Source organism: Typopeltis vanoorti, chromosome 25 (assembly GCF_054136105.1).
Source record: "Typopeltis vanoorti isolate ZY-2024b chromosome 25, IOZ_Tvanoo_1.0, whole genome shotgun sequence".
Classification (NCBI taxonomy): Eukaryota; Metazoa; Arthropoda; class Arachnida; order Uropygi; family Thelyphonidae; genus Typopeltis; species Typopeltis vanoorti.
This window is the reverse complement of record NC_143573.1, coordinates 50,860,015-50,882,203: the sequence shown is the minus strand read 5'-3', so window position 1 is coordinate 50,882,203 and position 22,189 is coordinate 50,860,015. Positions and strand designations below refer to the sequence as shown.

Sequence of the window (22,189 nt, the reverse complement as noted above, 5' to 3'; positions counted from 1 at the left end):
AGGAGGTTGTGGAGGAGACTCACCACAAACAGCGATCCTACTTAAGTAAGAAAAGCTGCAAAAGAAGGAGAAGAATTTTTTTCCCTTTCTTCTAAAGTACCAAGATTTTCTCTTTCTCCCATTAATCTCTCAATAACTATTAACTTCCCATATATATCACAAAACAAATTCCTTGCAATCAGTGAATTGCTGTTTCAACATTTAGGGTTTAGCCTGTAAAAAATATTTGCTTAATATCTCCAACTCCGTTTCAGCAAGTAGGTGGATCAATATCTTTTCTCTCATCATCCTGTTCTCTAATCTATCAAGATATATTATTATTATTGTTAAGAGAGACCTCCAAGGAGTCAGAGACTCATCGAGGGAGGCAACATACTACACACCAGCTATCATACTTATTCTTAAATTTATTCACACTGCTTGCACTCACAACATCCAATGGCAATCCATTCCAATCACACACCACCCTCTGAGAGAAAAACTTAGTTCTCACTTCTCACCCCTTCATAGCGGCCTTCATTCTCTGCTTCCCAGGATGCCCTCTTGTCCTTTCCCCACCCTCCATAAACTGAAAAATTTCATCAATTGAAATCCTGTATGACCCTTTCAGAAGTTTGTGAGTCTCAATCATATCACTCCTCTTTCTCCTGTTGCTAGTGTCTACAAACAGGAGAAACATATTCTCAATTCTATCTTTATAATAAGTATTCCCTAATCCTGATATCATTTTTAACACTATTCTTTGTACTCTCTCCAACATATCAGAATCACAACGGAAACTAGGATATAAGATCTGCACACAATAGTTCAAGTGAGGTCTTATCAGCCTTGTAAAAAGGCAAAATAACTTCCTTATTTTACATGTGAACGTTCATTTCAGCATTGCATTATCTTTTGAGTTGTATTTGCAATCTTTGCCACATGACTAATGAACTTCAACTTCTTATCTATTAATACTTCAAGATCCCCAGCCTCATCCCACCAATATAATATGACATTGGATATCTAATCATGATGAAGTGAATGACTTTACATTTATTGACATTGAACTGACACCCATTTACCCATGCCTGCAATTCCAGCCTATTCAAATCATTCTGCAAGTACTGCATATCAGCAGCATTCCTGATTACTCTACCTATCTTCCCATCATCTGCAAATAGCTGTGTTGCTTGTCAAATCCTTCCCAATATCATTAATGTATAGATTGAATGACAGTGGACAAAGCACTGGTCCTTGTAGTACACCACTACTTACCTTAAATCTTGCACTCACGTCCCCCGTATATCACTTTTTGATATCTGTCAGTCAGCATCCTCTTATCCATGCTAATATTCTATAACTCAAACCCATTTACTCCAATTTATGTAGCAGTCTGCCATGCTGTATTCTGTCAAAAGTCTTAGCAAAATCAAAAGTATCATGGTGTATCCATTCTCCTTGTCTAGTTCAATGGTAACATTATTATAGAATGTGAGCAAGTTAATAAAACATGATCTTCCCTTAGTAAACCCATGTTGCTCATTGCAAAGTAGAGAGCCACTCTCAATTCATTTTTGAATGTGAGCCCTAACCAATTTTTTCAAAATCTTCACCACCACCCATGAGATATTAATTGTTCGATAGTTGGATACAATGGTCTTTGCACAACCCTTGTGCAATGGAATTACCATACATTCTTTCCATTCCTGTGGAATCTTCCCTGTTCTGAGACTCATATTAAACAGCCTGATCAAAGGAATAGCCAGTTCAGCTGAACACTCTTTTAGCAGACGTGCCGATATCCCATCAGTCCCTATTGCTGAATTCTTATTCAGTTCGTGCAACAGCTCTAATACCTCGTGCTCATACACCTGAGTTTCTTCATCCAGTGAAGAGGCAGGTGAGCTCAGTGACGTATACACCAGTTTGATAGCTTTTAACAAAATTGACACTCATTAGTAGAACAGCCTCTTCTGCATCTGTAACCCTTATGCCATCTGCATTTAGAAGAGTTATTCTTCCATATTCATTCTTTTACTTGCAGCATATCAATAGAATTCTTGTGGGTTGTCTTTAGCACGTAGAGCCAGTTTCTTTTCATACTCAGACTTCGCTTTCCATTTGACTCCTACCCTATTTATTCTTAGAACTCTTGAGACACACTGTGATATCAAATGGTGATCGTTTAAAGCAGGGGTCAACAACCGGCATGGTCAACCTTTTATGTCCATAAAAGGTTGACCATGCTTATATGGCATATGGCTCATATTTTAAATTATTTAAATAATGCATTTTATAATATGAATAACAAATTAAAAACAATTTTATATCCATACTTCATGATATCGCCATGCAATCTGGCGCGAGTCAACTGTGTGAGTCATCATGAATGTGGATTAAGGCGACTTCATCCGACGACAACCGAGATTTTGGGACACTTTTGCAGTCACGTTCCCTGGTCCATCTTTTAATATAATTCAATAACATCAACTATTATTTTTCATCATCATCATCATCATCAAATTCCTGTTATGTACCCTCAAGGGGTGTACAGGATATGATAGTACTACATGAAAAAATTACATCATTATTAATTTCCTATCTACAATTTTCCTCCAAATCAGTCTGTTACTTGTCAAGACTCCAACATTATCAGATCTTATATTTCTATCGTCTAAAGCACTTTGTACAGTATCAATCCACCTATATCTTGGTCTTCCTCTAGGTCGTTTTGCTGCCAACCTGGCAGAAAACACTTGTTTTGCTAATCTTTCCTCGCCCATTCTGTTTAAGTGACAATACCAACTGAGATTAGCTCTGCTAACACATTCCTGGATGCTGACAATTTTAAGTTCTTTCCTAATATCCTCGTTTTTAATATGATATTGCCATAGATGCCATCTGTTCACGCCTATAATCTTTCTCAGGACTCTCATATCTGTGGTCTCTAGTCTTTGGTCAAGTGTTTTACTTCTGACCCAGCTCTCAGATCCATAAGTTAAAACTGGTTTGAACACTGTCTTGTACACAGCTAATTTGGTGTTCCGACTAATTTCTTTCTTATTCCATATGAATTTATTCAATTGACTTCCCACCATACCAGCTTTGCTTATTCTGTTGTCTATTTCTATATTTAATTTACCATCTTCAGTAAAAATCGTGCCTAAATAGCTGAAATGTTTTACTTGTTCCACAGGTTCTCCATTCACAACACAGTTGACATTTTCAATGACTCTGCCTATTTTCATTGTCATTGTCTTTTTATTGCTGACCTTCATACCATATCTATTACAACAGCTATTCAATTTAGTCAGAGAATCTTGCAGACTTGTAGCAGATTTATTTAGAAGTATAACATCATCTGCATAAAGCAAAGAGCTGACATTAACATCTCCAATTTTGATATCATGTTTAATACCACTTTCTTTCATAATGTGATCCATATAGATAATGAATAACAGAGGGGATAATGTACATCCTTGTCTCACACCAGATTTAACATTAAACCATCTTCCTGTACTTCCTTCAATTCTAACTGCTGACTTACAACTCAAATAAAGACTAAGTATTGCTTGATATAATGCCCCATTGACACCATATAACTGCAGCGTATTGAATAGCTTCTCTCTTGGCACCTTGTCATATGCCTTTTCCAGATCGACAAAACTTAAATATAGATCTTTGTTATATTCCCATGCTTTCTCGACTATTTGTCGTAAAGTGAAGATCCGATCCTGACAGCCTCTATTTGGCCTGAATCCAGCTTGTTCTTCACCAAGCTTTTCTTCCACAATTCTTCTCAACCGTTTCTCAAGTATACTTGCATAGATCTTGCCAGGAACACTCAGTAGGGAAATACCTCTGTAATTCTCACATGCAGTTTTATTTCCCTTTTTATATATAGGTACTATGAGAGCTCTACTCCAGTCATCGGGAATTCGTCCCTCTGTCCAGGCTTTCTGAACTATGCAGTGCAGCCACTGTAAGACTCTTATACCACCATACTTCAGCATTTCTGGTCGAATATCATCTACTCCTGCTGCCTTTCCACATTTCAAGCCTTTGATGGCTTTTTCTACTTCAAATATGGATATGTATTCCTGACTGCATGCCTGGTCAGTGTTTTTTATCACAGTGCTGTCATCACTGCTTGTTTCATTTAGCAGTTTTTCAAAGTAATTACTCCATACTTCAAGGATATCTTTTTCTCCCGTTTTCATGTCACCTTTATCATCTCTAATTCCTTTTATAGCACTCTTTCCTCCATTCTTCAGCTTCTTCAACAACCTCCAGAATATTTTGCCACCTTCTTGATATTTATTTTCTATATTCTTGCCAAAGTCCTCCCATGACTTTTGTTTAGCTAGTTTTACACAGTGTTTAGCATTCTTGCATTTGTCTCTATATTCTCTAAGAGCACAAGCTGACCTATTTGACAGGAACTTTTGGTATGCTTTCTTCTTTTCCTTCACTGCCTCTTTAACTTCCTGTGTCCACCAGGGAGTTCTGATTTTTTTATCCTTACAGATAACCTCACCACATGCCTCTCTGGCAGAATCAATCAATGTTTTCTTCAGAGTTTGCCACTGAATCTCCAAGGTTTGATTCCTGTTATCAAACTCTTTCATTTTTTCTTCAATAATCTTTGTGTATTTTAGCCTACAGCTCACATCTAAGAGCTGCTCAACTTTTATTCGCTTTAAAACTTTCTTACATGTTCTTCTTTTCAATATGAAATTCAATTTTATCCTGCTCAAGACTAAATAGTGATCACTTCCAATTTCAAATCCTCTGTACACTCTGGTGTCCTGCACCAGGGAGAAAACATCACTATCAACAATAACATAGTCAATGAGACTTTTCTTATTCCTAGCCTCTTCTCTCCATGTGAATTTGTGCACATTTTTATGTTGGAACATGGTGTTAGTAATAACCAGTCCATGTCCTGAGCAGAAATCCAACAGATATTTGCCATTATTATTAGCTTTGCTCTTTTCTCCAAATTTTCCCAAAATATTTTTGTATGTCTCACAATCATTTCCTACTCTGCTATTTAGATCCCCAACAAGGACCAACTTTTCATTTTTCATTGTGTCAGTTGCTTTTTCTAAAGCGTCAAAAAATTCCTCCACTTCTACCTTAGTAGAACCTTCTGTGGGACCATAGGCACAAATAAGTCTCATTGTCCAGTTCCCCATTCTCATATTTGCCCACATTACTCTACTTGAGACTGACTGCCATTCAAGAAGATTAGCCTCGTATTTTGTGTTGAATACTATGGCTACTCCTCCTTTTCCTTTATTGTCATTGCCTGAATATAACAGTTTGTATTTATTGCTCAGAAAGATCTCACCAGTTTTGGTCTTTTTTGTTTCAGTCACCCCTATTATGTCGATCTGGTACTTATCTAATTCCTCAGCTAGCTCCATTTCTTTGCCATTCAGGCTTCTTACGTTGATAGTACCGATCTTTAACTCTGGTGATGTTGAGTTGGGGTTTATTTTCAGATTTGTTCCAGTAGCTGACTTTCCGCTGTTCGCCCTGGTTCCCTGGCGAAAACAACGGGGGCCTTGTTTAACCGGGCGACGCCCCAGCTGGCATGAAATTTTGTCATGTTGTACCATCATTCTATATTTTGAATTAACCAATAAGAATACAATTTGGTCGGCTAAATCCCAAATTGCCAGCCCATCCTCGTCCGTTCAGTATCAAAGTAGATACCCAACAGGGTGCACCACGAGAAGGTGAGGATTGGACATTAGGTCAGAAGCTCTGGTCGGTTCTCCGCATTCCTTTAAAGGCTATGTGGAGGTCTCCTCTCAGTTATACAGCTTTGACCCTTAAGCACCCCACTATTATTTTTAGAGGATATATATTTGTTAAAAATAATTTCAAAAATGGGTTCACGAAAACGTAAACTTGCAGATGAGGGGAGAAGGTTTAATAATGAATGGAACAGCAAGTACTTCTTTATTAAAAATGGGGGTAAGCCGCTTTGTCTTATTTGTCATAAAAGTGTTGCTGATATGAAAGAATATGATATCAGCCATAATTAAAAGAATGAACATGAAAGCCAATAAAAGGATTTGAACTGTGAACTTAGAAAAAATCAAATTAATAAATTACAAGCTTCTTTGACTTCTCAGCAAAACTTATTTAAGATGCAAAGTATTCATAATGAATCGGTGTTCATGCTAATTCTGTCGTAGCTGAACTGGTTGTGAAAGAAGGAAGGTCTTATACAGATTCATAATTTATTAATCAAAGTTTATTATCTGTAATTGAACAAATATGCCCAAATAAAGAAGATGTTATTTCAAGATATAACTTTATCTCTCAGGATTTGTACCTGCAGACAACAGGACTTGTGGGCAGATTATTAAAAATGAAAGTTGAATGTGGCTCGCGAGTCTGAAAAGGTTGCCGACCCCTGGTTTAATGTATTGTTTAAATGCTTCCCATGCACTGTCGATATTCTTCCGATCCATCAACTGATCCCATTCCAGTGAACTTAGTGTACTCCTCAGTGGGTCATAATTTCATCATCATCATCATCAAATTCCTGCCATGTACCCTCAAGGGGTGTACAGGATATGAGAGTACTACATGAAAAAAATTACATCATTACTAACTTCCTATCTACAATTTTCCTCCAAATCAGTCTGTTACTTGTCAAGACTCCAACATTATCAGATCTTATATTTCTATCGTCTAAGGCACTTTGTACCGTATCAATCCACCTATATCTTGGTCTTCTTCTGGGTTGTTTTGCTGTCAACCTGGCAGAGAACACTTGTTTTGCTAATCTTTCCTCGCCCATTCTGTTTAAGTGACCATACCACCTGAGATTAGCTCTGCTAACGCATTCCTGGATGCTGACAATGTCAAGTTCTTTCCTAATATCCTCGTTTTTAATATGATATTGCCATTGATGCCATCTGTTCACACCTATAATCTTTCTCAGGACTCTCATATCTGCAGTCTCTAGTTTTTGGTCAAGGTTTTACTTCTGACCGAGCTCTCAGGTCCATAAGTTAAAACTGGTTTGAACACTGTCTTGTATATAGCTAACTTAGTGTTCCGACTAATTTCTCTCTTATTCAATATGAATTTATTCAATTGACTTCCCACCATACCAGCTTTGCTGATTCTGTTGTCTATTTCTATATTTAATTTACCATCTTCACTAAAAATCGTGCCTAAGTAGCTGAAAGGTTTTACTTGTTCCACAGGTTCTCCATTCACAACACAGTTGACATTTTCAATGATTCTACCTATTTTCATTGTCTTTGTCTTTTCATTGCTGATCTTCATACCATATCTATTACAACAGCTATTCAATTTAGTCAGAGAATCTTGCAGACTTGTAGCGGATTTATTTAGAAGTATAACATCATCTGCATAAAGCAAAGAGCTGACATTAACATCTCCAATTTCTATATCATTTTTAATACCACTTTCCTTCATAATTTGATCCATATAGATAATGAATTACAGAGGGGATAATGTACATCCTTGTCTCACACCAGATTTAACATTAAACCATCTTCCTGTACTTCCTTCAATTCTAACTGCTGACTTACAACTCAAATAAAGACTAAGTATTGCTTGATATAAGGCCTCATGGACACCATATAACTACAGTGTACTGAATAGCTTCTCTCTTGGCACCTTGTCATATGCCTTCTCCAAATTGACAAAACTTAAATACAGATCTTTGTTATATTCCCATGCTTTCTCAACTATCTGTTGTAAAGTGAAGATCTGATCCTGACAGCCTCTATTTGGCCTGAATCCAGCTTGTTCTTCACCAAGCTTTTCTTCCGCAATTCTTCTCAACTGTTTCTAAAGTATACTTGCATAGATCTTGCCAGGAACGCTCAGCAGGGAAATACCTCTGTAATTCTCACATTCAGTTTTATTTCCCTTTTTATATATGGGTACTATGAGAGCTCTACTCCAATCATCGGGAATTCGTCCCTCTGTCCAGGCTTTCTGAACTATGCAGTGCAGCCACTGTAAGACTCTTATACCACCATGCTTCAGCATTTCTGGTCGAATATCATCTACTCCTGCTGCCTTTCCACATTTCCACATCACCTTTGATGGCTTTTTCTACTTCAAGTATGGATATGTATTCCTGACTGCATGCCTGGTCAGTGTTTTTTACCACTGTGCTGTCATCACTGCTTGTTTCATTTGGCAGTTTTTTAAAGTAATTACTCCATATGTCAAGGATATCTTTTTCTCCCGTTTTCATGTCACATTTATCATCTCTAACTCCTTTTACAGCACTCTTAACTCCATTCCTAAGCTTCTTCAACAACCTCCAGAATATTTTGCCACCTTCTTAATATTTAATTTCTATATTTTTGCCAAAGTCCTCCCATGACTTTTGTTTAGCTAGTTTTACAGTGTTTAGCATTCTGGCATTTGTCTCTGTATTCTCTAAGAGCACAAGCTGACTTATTTGACAGGAACTTCTGATATGCTTTCTTCTTTTCCTTCACTGCCTCTTTAACTTCCTGTGTCCACCAGGGAGTTCTGATTTTTTTATCCTTGCAGACAACAACCTCACCACATACCTCTCTGACAGAATCAATCATGTTTTCTTCAGAGTTTGCCATTGAATCTCTAAGGTTTGATTCCTGTTCTGAAACTCTTTCATTTTTTCTTCAAGAATCTTTGTGTATTTTAGTCTACAGTTCACATCTGAGAGCTGCTCAACTTTTATTCGCTTTAAAACTTTCTTACATGTTATTCTTTTCGATATGAAATTCAATTTTATCCTGCTCAAGACTAAATAGTGATCACTTCCAATTTCAAATCCTCTGTACACTCTTGTGTCCTGCACCAGGGAGAAAACATCACTATCAACAATAACATAGTCAATGAGACTTTTCTTATTCCTAGCCTCTTCTCTCCATGTGAATTTGTGCACATTTTTATGTTGGAACATGGTGTTAATAATAACCAGTCCATGTCCTGAGCAGAAATCCAACAGATATTTGCATTATTATTAGCGTTGCTCTTTTCTCCATATTTTCTCAAAATATTTTTGTATGTCTGACAATCATTTCCTACTCTGTTATTTAGATCCCCAACAAGGACCAACTTTTCATTTTTCATTGTGTCAGTTGCTTTTTCTAAAGCGTCAAAAAATTCCTCCACTTCTACCTTAGTAGAACCTTCTGTGGGACCATAGGCACAAATAAGTCTCATTTCCAGTTCCCCATTCTCATATTTGCCCACATTACTCTACTTGAGACTGACTGCCATTCAAGAAGATTAGCCTCGTATTTTGTGTTGAATACTATGGCTACTCCTTCTTTTCCTTGATTGTCATTGCCTGAATATAACATTTTGTATTTATTGCTCAGAAAGATCTCACCAGTTTTGGTCTTTTTTGTTTCAGTCACCCCTATTATGTCGATCTGGTACTTATCTAATTCCTCAGCTAGCTCCATTTCTTTGCCATTCAGGCTTCTTACGTTGATAGTACCGATCTTTAACTCTGGTGATGTTGAGTTGGGGTTTGTTTTCAGATTTGTTATAATTTGGTCATAATTTCCTGCTTTGTAATTCAGCATGTAACCTTTTCTGAATGGAACATTCATAAACTTAGTCACTTCCCAAGTGAATATTGCATAATCACTATCACCAATTTATTCTTCGAACTCTCAGGACACACGTTGATATCGAATGATTGTTTAAAGTATTGTTTAAATGCTTCCCATGCACTGTCGATATTCTTCCGGTCCATCAACTGATCCCATTCCATCGAACTTAGTGTACTCCCCAGTTGGTCATAATTTCCTACTTTGCAGTTTAGCATGTAACCTTTTCTGAATGGAACATTCATAAACTTAGTCACTTCCCAAGTGAGTACTACATAATCACTATCACCAACCAGAGGCAGAATAGTTACATTTTTAACTGAAATGCCCTCTGACACTATAATCAAATCTAACACTCTTTGACCTCGAGTTCTTTCTGTCATACACTGCTTGAGGAAGTTGTCCCTCAACAGCTCAATAAATGCATTTTCATTCTTCTCATGAGATATTACTGCTACCCAATCAATATTTGGATAATTAAAGTCTCCCATTATGATTACTCTTTACGTGCTCATGTTTTCTATTTGGTGATGCATTTCTTCATTACTAGCAACTGGTCCACCAGGTCTGTCAACACTCCACTATGCATTAGTCTTGTTAGATTCTACCTCACATCAGCTGGCTTCAAACTCACTGCCACATGAAATATTGTTAGTAGTAGTAGTACTACAATCATAGGTCTCAACTCTAAGTGGATTCAAGACATCCGATATCATTAGTAGCACGTCTCCTCCTCTCTATCCTTTCTAAAAATACTGTGCCCTTGACACTCAATACCAGTTAGTAGGTCTGATTCTGATAGCCAGGTCTCACTGATAACTACAATTTGAGGTCACAACATACTGACTAAGGCAACAAACTCTATCCCTTTGTTTCTGATACTCTAGCATTCGTGTACAGACATAATAATCTACCAGTTTGTTCTTTTGTATTGTCCTGTCTGCAGTCTGCCTGACACAGTTGGACAACTTGCAGATCTCTATTATTCTATAATGTCTTACACATATATGTGTAAGACATTATTCTATAATGTCTTACACATATAGACATCTTTGCATACATATGATGGGTCTGAATACAAACCTGAAATCGTTCTCTCCTCGTCAACATTTCCATGACAAAGCCCATTCTCGTCATTAACACAATTATATAACACTGTCGCTCTTACACTCACATTCATACTATTCCCCCTTGATAATTTAGTTTCCCTGACTCTCTGTGTTAGATCTCATACCAGTTATTAGTTTTTCTAGACTCCTGATAGCAAATGCATTCAGTTGTAGGCCATCCCTCTTATACAAATCCAACTTCCCTCAAACTCACTCCACACATCCAAAATTTTGCATTCATTCCTTCTACATATCATATGCATCAAAACGAACTGTTTGCCATTATAGCCCTTCTTGCTAATTCATTTTTATCATATTGAGGTAATATACTGATGATTTTCATTTTCTCGCTCTTCACTTTTGCCTCTTCCAACAACCCTTTCATGTCCTTTCTCATACTGAACTTATTGCTAGATAAGTCATTAGTACCTACTACAATTACGATCTCGTTTACTTTTTTGTTTCTGAATTGCTTCCTTTATATTTTTAATTTTTGCTCCAGGAAAACTTGATGCTATAACTTGCTCATCTATAGCATGTTTTATTATGGAGTCAGTGACTAAATCATCGGCTCTTCACAGGTCAACTCCAAAAGCACAGAATACATTTTATATCTCTTCATTCATTATATGCATAAGAAAAAAAAAAGGTGAAATAATAATTCGAATTCTTTCTGCTAATGATATCACATGTGACAAAATGCACTGGTTATTCTAATGTTTCCTATAGTACTAACTATGAATCTTCTGTTTAAGATTTGAAAAACTATTACCTTATCAAATATAAAAAGTTTTGAGTATGTTGATTTTTTCGACCAAAAAACAAATGTCACAAAAGATAACTAACACTCGGTTTAATAGATCATAATAGATATTTAATAAAACCAACTAGTTTCATCACATATGCTAGTGGCTTTGTCTGGGTTAGAAAGAACAAAAAAATATACAATAAGTGGTAAACATGAACCATCGAATATGTAGGAATCATTACTGACATATTATGTTAGCTTTTGTCTTGCTCCCTTTGTAAATAAAATTCATATTCACATAACTGATAAGGTAATGATTCCTGCATATTCAGCTTTTAATTAAATATCTATTAAACTCAGTGTTAGTCATCTTTTGATATTTTTTTTTAAGTTCAAAAACAACAACAAAAAAAAAAACAATAACACACAATATACACAGATGCAGGGGCGGCTCGTGCATAGGCACTGGGGAACTGCAACACCCCCAATTTTTCTCAATATATAAATATATTTATTAATTTATTTATATTTGCTTGTAATATTTAATTTTATCATCAACAATCCTATACAATTCTCTTATTTTGTATAAAAATTAATAAAAATCCATCTTGTAGCACTTAGGAGGGTGAAGGACGCCAGCAGCACTGTGTTTACCATAGTGTCATATTGCTACACGCGTAAAAACATATGCACGTCATAGTGAGATGCGAGCTATTAGTGTAATGCGGCACTGTCTGTCATGCAGTTCCACTGCTGTTTATATGCATTTTGCACCAGTAGTAGAGTGTTTGTAGTGCTTATCGTGTTTACTCCGTTGCTTTAAATATTTGGGCATTACAATTAAAGGAATGGATTTTATTTTTTAAGTAATTTTGAATCATGCTAAACTGTATAATTTTATCGATAATAAACAATATTGTTTCATTACAAAACAAGAAAAATATATTTTATTTTTAAGTAATTTTGAATTATACCAAACTGTATAATTTTATTGATAATAAACAATATTTTTTCATGTTTAATTTTTACCATAATGTTGATATTTTCTTCAAACACATGTACACTGTTTGGATAAAGTTGCAGCACCCCCACGATTTCAAGTCACAAGCCGCCACTGCATAGATGCATAGTACTAATAAATACAGAATCATGAATTTTATATTATGTACAACATTCTCTTCTATAAATAAAATGCGAAGTAAAAACAGTTTCACAAATATTATGCATAATACAATGTTACAGTATTTTTACCCCATATATATTCCAACATTTGGATGTGCTCATTTGGATCTTTTTGGTCCACTCGTGAAAGGTTTTAGTATACCTATAGCACATTTGGGCCATGGGTGGAAAATAGTACATACTCTTTTATCTTAAACATGATTTTACATCAAACCATTTTCCTGTTGAAACTTCAATTCTAAATTCTGACTAAACTCTAAATGGTATGCATTGCTTAGGTTTCACTTTCATCATATAATTATGGAATTTTTTTGAACAGCTTTTCTCTTGCTCCCTTTGTAAATAAAATTTATATTTACTTACTTGAATTAGAAACTTTATTGCTTTTATTTCCATTAACAGTGGGAACTAGTTCTGACTCTCCTAACGATGGGATACCAGCTGCAGAAGATAAAAAATACAACAAAAACCAACAAATTATTTTGAAAAATATAATTTGAGAATTAAGTTTGGTTAGTTACTTTGATAATTTCATACATTTGGGAGGTTGAACTCTAGTGATAGAAGGTTAGATAAGTATTATCCTTTCTTTTAGTGTTACACGGTGATCAGCATTCATTTTTGAAATTATGAATTCTATATTTGTGTATGCTCCAGATGATGATCTTGATATGAAGTTCAAAACATCGGGATAATAAAAAGAGTTATTTTAACACGGTTGTAGAATCCATAATTTCAAAAAATGAAAGTTAGATAAGTATACCGAAGAAGAATTCATTAGGTCAAAGCTTTTTTAATTGTGTAAGAAGTCTATTTTGAGAGAGAGTGAAGTCCCATTGAAGAGTAAGCTTATGATTACTGAAGTTATGTTTGTCTAGTTTTCTTAGACAGTAGAGACATGGAGACAAAGGAATGACAAGAAACATGGTGATTACTGCACATTGGACTATATAATATTTGAAGAAATGCTTGCAAATGTAAATTCACATTTGAAGTTGAAAAAATGAATTTCAAAAGGATATCAAGTCTTGAGTAGCCTTTCTAAATTTGTCTAACCATACATAGTTGGCCAAGAGGATAAAGTATTCATTCTCCAACCAACAGGATGTGAGTTTTTAATCCCACTATATCATGGAAGTTTGTGAAATGCTTTAGGTGGTAGATGATTTTCATCTACAGTGTGATCACTACCTTGCTAATTAGAGACATGAAGTGCTTGAAAAAGTACCATGTTTAGTCTTTGGAGAAGAATTTTCAGGTTATCTTATCCTTAATTCCAGTGCACTCAGGGGAATGTTGTACTATAGGCTTATGGTACTTTTGTGGGCAGGATTTACATAAAAAAATGTGCATGAAATGAAGAGAGAAATGAGACATGAAATGAGAAAAGTGGAGAAATCAGATATGGAAAAATTTTGAAAAAAGAAACTTGAACTTGAAAAGAAAGAAAAAAGATGGAGGACATTGATACAACTGGAATGAGATTTTCTACTGGAACCATTGTTGTGGATGTTGAATATAACAGTGCCAATGGGAATGGTACTCTGTTTCAGTGAATAATAGGGAATATTGTATAAATAATCCATTATATACAGCCCTGATCAGACCATCTGGATTCCTGAGCAGAAATCTGGTCTAGGATTTGAAGGGAATGAAGTAACACTAGAAGGGGTATGGAGGTAGATAACAAAAATGGTACAATGCCCATTATGAAGCCAGACTGACAGCATGTAAACTGCAGAGTTTGGTGGAAAGAAGATTAAGGGGATGACATGACTAACAAACTGCTGATAGGTGTTTTCAGGATTGACACAGGGGAGATTTTTCATATAACAGAACACAGGGCTATCCTTGGGTGAGTAAGAGGATGAGATGTGATTTTGTAACGTGGAAGGTGGTTGGAAAATCACATTCAACCTAATATGGAGAGTCAGGGAAACTAGATTATGATGTGAGAATTGGTGAGAATCTGTGTGTAAATTGAAACTAAGTTATGCAACTATATTAATGATGCAAATATGCTTAATAATGGAGGTGATTATGATGAAAAGATAACTGTATGTTTATCCAGTTCAGACTGATTAAGTACATGTAAGGATGTCCTGTATAAATGAAGCATTAGACATGAATAAGAATCCAAATTGTCTTACTAGGTCATGTGGACTACAGAGGAGAGTATAGAGAAAAAACAGAGACAATGTGTTATGTCTGTACACAAATTCTAGGAGTATAAAGGAAAAAAAGGGATTGAGTTCGTTACCTTAGTGAGACCTATTTCACTAATGTTAATAATTTGGGTATTGACATAAATGGTACAAGATGTCCTTCATGGTTTTCTACCATAACTGGACTCAAATCATCCGTTATCATTAGAATGGCATCCCCCTCCTCTCCCAGTGTGGACATGGATATTTATGATTGCCTTTAGCTGGGAGAGCAAGGGGTTGTGCTTCTAATGATAATGGATGATTTGAGTTCAGTTACGGTAGAAAGCCATGATTGCAACATTAGAAATAGTTTTTCATGTTTTCTAACCAGACCAGACTAGTTGGATGAGTGGTTAGCATACCAGCTCTCCAAACAGGCTGTGGGTTTGAATCCCATTGTGGGGAGGGATTATGACTGTCTTTAGTTGGGAGATGAATTTCATCACCCTGTGTGAGACCATGTCCCACTTATTGGAGGTATGAAGTGGCTTGAAAAAATTCCATGTATGGTCTATAGAGCAGGGTTTCCAGACTATGTAAAAAATCAATAAAATGATATATATATGCTGAAAAACTGCTTCATACTATTTGTACACTGGTTTTTATGTTATTAACAAACCTGGAATGTCCCATAACTTCATATAACAGAGATGTGCAGACAAATATTGGTAAATAGTGTGTGTGTGTGTGTAGCTTTTAATTTTTCAGGAAATGACAATGCATACTAGAATATTAATTAAAAACTTTAATCAATACCTTCCTATATTTTGCAATGTTACATTGTATCTTCAGAGATCACAAAACAATGATATGTGCACACAGGCACTAACACTAAACAAATGAGGCTGAATTTCAGCCTCATTTGCCTCAGTATAATTGATATATATTATGCTTCAAGTATATGCTGTATGTTAATATGTATTAATAGATACAGTCATGTGATTTTGTAGTGAATGTAGAGTATGCAAGAGGACTTTAGATATTGTTGCGTTTTTTTTTAAATGAGACAGCAAGACAATCATGGTGCATCATGTCATGGGAAGAGAAAACATAAGACACAAGTCTGTCATTAACCAACCTCATAAACATATTTCTTACCAATATCTATTAACTAATAATATTGGCAAACATAAAAGGACCTGCATTCTGGTATCCAACCAATATTTTCAATGTCAAAGGTGTATTTGTCAGATCTCTGATTAGGGAGACACCAAAAGATGGAGATTAGAAAATACTAAAGATGATATGTCATTGAAGATTCACTTCCTTTACCTGTATTTCTTTCCTGAAAACCATGCAGTAACTATAAGTAAGGTGAATATTAACAATACTAGAGAAAATATAATGCTAATATAATGAGAGACATGGAGGTTACAATAAGAAATGAAGTACCTAATGCACATTTAAGTCAGTGTATGAATTTTTATATTCATTTATAAAAAATTATAATGATGATACGGTACCATTTAATCTTACAGTATTACCATGAATTCATTAATTTTGCTAATTTGTGCCCTGTATATGTTAAAAATTATGTCCTCATCTGAGGACATCATTTTTTTGTGTCCTCAAATGAGGCCCTTATGCATGAGAAGGTTAAGTTCAATTCTACTCACCAACTGGAGGAACTTTTTCTAAGCCTTTCTTCAACCGGTTCCTGAGTTAGTCTATCTCTGGCACAGGTAAGTGGGTTTTTTTTCCTCATAAAATCAAATTTTTCATCTCATAAACTCACAAATATTGACTGTAGATTCCACTCTATTTCAGATAAAAACACATCTTGTTAGGGTTAGGTAACAAGAAATAACAGCACTTTTCTGCTGGTCTCTTCAATGGTTGCCGCTTATAATTAGTGATAGTGAAAGTTTATTTTTCACTTGGTCAGACTATAATAAATTTAGTTTCATCCTTTATCCAAGTGTGTGCAAACAAAGTTTGCGCCTGAAAGTATCTTCAGGACTGGGGTAAAGTGGTACAACACTGGGCAACTCCTTGCAAAGGTGGAGCAAGCTACCAACACTCCTATCCCAGTAGCTCCCATAATGCAAAACACATCTCCTTGCAGATATATATAATGTTATGCATTAAGGGAAGGGCCACTACCCAGACTAGTTTCGACCAACACTCCTATCCCAGTATCTCCCATAATGCAAAACGCATCTCCTTGCAGATATGTATAATGTTATGCATTAAGGGAGATACTGAGATAGGAGTGTTGGTAGCTTGCTCCACCTTTGCAACAAGTTGCCCGGTGTTGTGCCACTTTATCCCAGTCCTCAAGATACTTTCAGGTGCAAACTTTGTTTGCACACACTTGGATAAAGGATTAAACTAAATTTATTATAGTCTGACCAAGTGAAAAATAAACTTTCAATATCTTTCTCTAAATCCAGAGTAATTTAATAAAAAGGTGGCAAACCGTTTGGCAGCTCCTATAAGAGGAGATGACCTTGCTAATGCTTCTGCCTGGTATCTCCACTTGGGCCTGGCTCCCACTGAAGAGACCTCAATAAAGGTCGGAACTAGTCTGGGTAGTGGCCCTTCCCTTAATGCATAACATTATACATATCCACAAGGAGATGTGTTTTGCATTATGGGAGATACTGGGATAGGAGTGTTGGTAGCTTGCTCCACCTTTGCAAGGAGTTGTCCGGTGTTGTGCCACTTTACCCCAGTCCTGAAGATACTTTCAGGCGCAAACTTTGTGTGCACACACTTGTATAAAGGATTAAACTAAATTTATTATAATTAGTGATAGTCTTGGGTCAGCTATCTCTGATTAGCTACTGGTGACAACTGAACTGCCCACTCAATCTCCAAAAGGTAGATAGGTTTGAATAAAAAAAAAATGTCTCGTCTATTCTCTATAAGGGAATAAAGGGTGTTAGCCGATTATTTTTAGCTGAGTTGTGTATTTTTAATTTTCTCAATTATTGTAAATATAACATATATGAAAATATTTGAATTTTGGCAGTTGTCTCATTTTGCCACAAGGGTTGTTTGAAAAGTTTGGTAAATTTCCAATAGACAGTGACACAATTCATTTATTAATACCAGTGTTGGCACATATCATCTTTTTCCATGACCCTGGCAAAATTTTAGTCATGTGCAATGCGAAGTTCTCGTTTAGCAAACATTTAAAATGCCTGTGTTCACATTTTTCATAAAAATGGAGAAAAACGAGTTTTGTGCAGTGAAAAAACATTTTATTTCAAGAAGTGGATGGCCATGCAGATCAAAGCCGAGTTAGATGCAGTTCATGGGGAATCTGCACTAGCATTAAAGACTATTTATTTTTGGATAAATGAGTTTAAACATGGTCGTAAGTCCATCAAAGATGAAGCATGCTCTGAACACTCAAAGGAGGTCACTATGAAGGAAATGCTTGACAAAATTCATGGTATCATTATGGAAGACTGCCAAGTGAAAGTGCACGATACTGCTGAGATTATAGGCATCTCAAGTGAATGGGTGTATAACATCTAGCATGAAAAATTGCAAATGGAAAAGCTGCGTGTGTCTGTGTGTGTGCGTGCAATGGGTGCTATGATTATTGACTGTCAATCAAAAACGAATGCAAAAAGACATTTCAACACAGTGTTTGGCAATGTTTAATCGCAATTCACAGGATTTTTTGCATCAATTTGTTACTGTAGACAAAACTTGGATCCATCACTACACACCTGAGTCCAAGCAGCAGTCAAAACAGTGGACAATGCACACTGAAAGAGCACTGAAAAAAGCAAAGACCGTTTTGTCAGCTCGGAAGGTGATGGCCACTGTTTTTTGGGATTCCCAAGGAATTATCATGATAGACTATTTGGAAAAGGGTAAGACAATAAGAGGAGTCTATTATGCATTATTATTGGACTGAAAGAACTGAAAAAAAAGTGCTCTTTCATCAAGACAATGCACTGTCCCACACATCGGCCACCCCAATGGCAACACTGCACAAATTGAGGTTTAAATTGGTTCCACATCCACCATATTCTCTGGACTTGGTCCCATGTGACTTCTTCTTGTTCCCAAACTTAAAAATTTGGCTCGGTGGGAAACAATTTTCTTCGAAAAAGGATGTCATCAAGGCTGTCAATTACTATTTTGCACAATTTTTTGACAAATCTTACTTTTTAAATGGGATGAAAAATTGGAAACTCATTGGACCAAACGTGTAGACCTCGATGGAAACTATGTTGAGAAATCAAGGTGATGTTTTCCAAAAAATGTGTTTAACTTATTTTTTTTACCAAACTTTTCAAACAACCCTTGTAAAGTACAATTATTTATTATTACTTTCTTTTTTAATCACTGGATAATATTTGGCAAGCTCATGTTCTAGTATACTTGTTACCCTGACATACCTGTGTTTCTGTTTTTGTTTTCATTACAAAATATCTGTTAATCAGATAATAGAGTATGAATTAAACAGAAAGTAGTATATTTGTAAAGGAAACAAACTGAGAGTGGATTTTGTGAAAATAAGGTTTCATGCCATTCCTAATATCAGATAAATAAAAATTACAGCACATAGTAGGGAATGGAGCTACTCCATATCTCCAACCAGAGATAAGTAAAAAAACTAATATAAAATTTTAATTAATACTGACGGGTAATTTAAAAGACATAGTTGTATATTTCTGGGAGGAAAGGATGACAAAATATTTGGAGCCAAACCTTGATTGAACCGAGAACATATGGTAAAAGAATGATGTTGATAATTATGCTTAAATAAGACATGAAATATGACAAGGAAAATGATGAATTAAATGGACTATAAATTTTGAAAAGGAAAATTTTGAAAACTAAAAATTAAAGACCAAAAAGGAACAAAAACAAGTGAAATATATACGAGGGAGGTCTGAAAAGTTCTTGGTCCAAAAATGAAAAAACGAATTTATAATTTCAAAATTATTTTTATTTTTCAACATAATCTCTCTTAAGACTAATACATTTATTCCAGCGATGCTCCAGTGCCATTATCCTGTCCCTGTAGTGGTTCTCAGAGATCTACAAAATACCCCTCTACAGCTGCAATCACCTCTTGATTCGAAGAAAAACACTGACCAGCGAGGAAGAGTTTTAGTTTTGGGAAGAGATAGAAGTCAGAGGGAGCCAAATTTGGGGAATAGGGTGCATGTTCCAACAATTCATAGTGCAGATCCCTTAATTTTCCCATTGCCAAAACACCTTTGTGGGCAAGTGTATTGTTCTGATGAAAGATAATTTTTTTCTTCTGCAAAATGGGTCTTTTCTCACAAATTTTTTCATCTAGTCTGGTTAAAAGATTTGAATAATATTCTCCGGTTATTGTTTTACCCTTCTTGAGATAATTAATAAACAAAATGCCTTTAGCATCCCAAAACACCAATGCTATGACCTTTCCTGATGATGGAACCGATTTTGTCTTCTTTGGCACTGAGACCGTCTTCTGTCCACTGCTTTGACTGCTGTTTGGATTCTGGTGTGCAATGGTGAATCCAAGTCTCATCCATAGTAATAAATTGATGCACAAAATCAGTTGTATTCTTGTTAACCGCCTTACTGGCCATTATGGATCAAATACGCATCCTCATACGCTTTGCATCCATCATATATTTCAATAATAATATCAATGGTATTACAATTTTAATATGCACTTCGCATCCATGGTAACCTGGACGTATATACACGTCTTGGCCGGTAGCATGGTTGAAATGCTCCAAACGCTGTTCAAAGATTTTAATGTGAGTGCATTTTTGATTTGCTGCGAGCAAGCATGGCACCATCTTGCATAAAGCTTTTTCATTTCCGATTCTTCATGCAAAATATATCCTACACGTTCTTTTGAAATGCCTATAGTCTCATCAATTTCACACACTTTGACTCGCTAGTCATCCAATACCATATCGTGCACTTGATCAATGATTTCTGGTGTTGTTACACTTTTTGGACGTCCTTCACGTGGATCATCTTCAAGGCTGGTATGGCCATGTTTAAACTCGGCAGCCCATTTCTTAATTGTTGAAAATGGAGGAGTGCCTATAAACGTTTACAAACTTTGAATGAATTTCTTTTGGCATTAAACCTTCTTTTACAAAGAATTTTATAACTGCACGATACTCAATTTTATCCATTTCAAGGGATACAGACAACACTTTTGCTTCAGACAGTGTATAAAACAAACCACTTGATAGAATGCCTTGGAATTTCACATGGATGCTTATGATAAATATACCAACATAGAAAAAAAAATCTTGCCAATAGTGTTGCCATCTATGGTTGAGGCCGAGAACTTTTCAGACCACCCTTGCACATTATTTCAGTAGTGGGATTTTGTTGATATTATTTGCATGCTTTTGTTTGCATTTCTTTTTTAGTGGTGGAATGTAAGTATTCTCATATAGGGATGTTACTGTCTCAATAATGTTTCATCTAGTGGAGCCAATGTAGCAGGTATTGTATTCTGATTGGCAGTTAAACTTAGAAACAATGGTATGCCATAGTAAAACATCAGTTTAAGATATTGTGGGCTTATGTTTTAATAAAGTTTATAGTTGGTTGCTTGTAGTGAATACATGAAGTAGTTAATATTTGAAGATATGTATGATAGTTCTGAAAATATTAGGGATATGTGGGAATTTTAGAATGATGTAGGACTTGGATAAGTTGCTCTCGGAACTGGGAAGAAGGCTTACGATTTCTAGCTAGGTAAATAGTCTATTGGTAGTTGATGGTATTAGTAAGAAAGGGAGGAGCTTTTTTTTAGGTATGTGATTTTCTGATTTAGAGCAGTGGTTAAAGAAGAGTATTTGTAAGTGTTAATGAACTGTCTTAAAATGACAGATTTTTGATATAGCAAGGGTGATAGGAGGAGAAATGCAAGTAGTTTCCAATGCTTGTGGGTATATGACATATCTTAGTACTAATATAATAGTCAGATCTGGTGAAAGTCAAATTTAAGAAGTTTAAGAGTTCATCTTCTTTGTATTCGATAAAGAATTTTATGGCTAAAGATGTTTAAGGAAACAATTAGTTTCTGTATAGTATTCCTGTTGCCAATATAAAAGACATGATCATCATATTTACTGTAGTATGAAATGAAGATGGGAAGGGATGGTGATAAGAATTGTGTTTACATTTGGAAAAATTATAACCATATTTATCAGTGAAAGGATATCATTAGGACATAATCCAGTATGGTATGATAGGCTATGTTCATGTGTAAGTAGTATATGAACAATATACATATGTGTCATTGGTAAATGCTTTGGAAAAGATAAGTGCTATTTTGTGTAATAATTGGTGATATTGCATGCATTTTAGTATAATATTACTATTATTGTACCCTCCACAGAATCGGCAGAC

The 22,189-nt window shown here is 35.6% G+C and overlaps 1 protein-coding gene across 3 annotated transcripts in view; it reads right to left on the bottom strand.

The window, feature by feature from the left end:
• The window catches only part of LOC150092739 (C2 domain-containing protein 5), a 615,319-nt gene that overhangs the window by 77,829 nt on the left and 515,301 nt on the right, over window positions 1-22,189 (bottom strand). For all 3 annotated transcript variants that reach the window (XM_090414825.1, XM_090414826.1, XM_090414824.1), the window contains exon 27: window positions 13,002-13,079. In XM_090414825.1, the coding sequence (XP_090270951.1) occupies window positions 13,002-13,079 (78 nt within the window). The remainder of the gene's footprint in view (window positions 1-13,001; window positions 13,080-22,189) is intronic.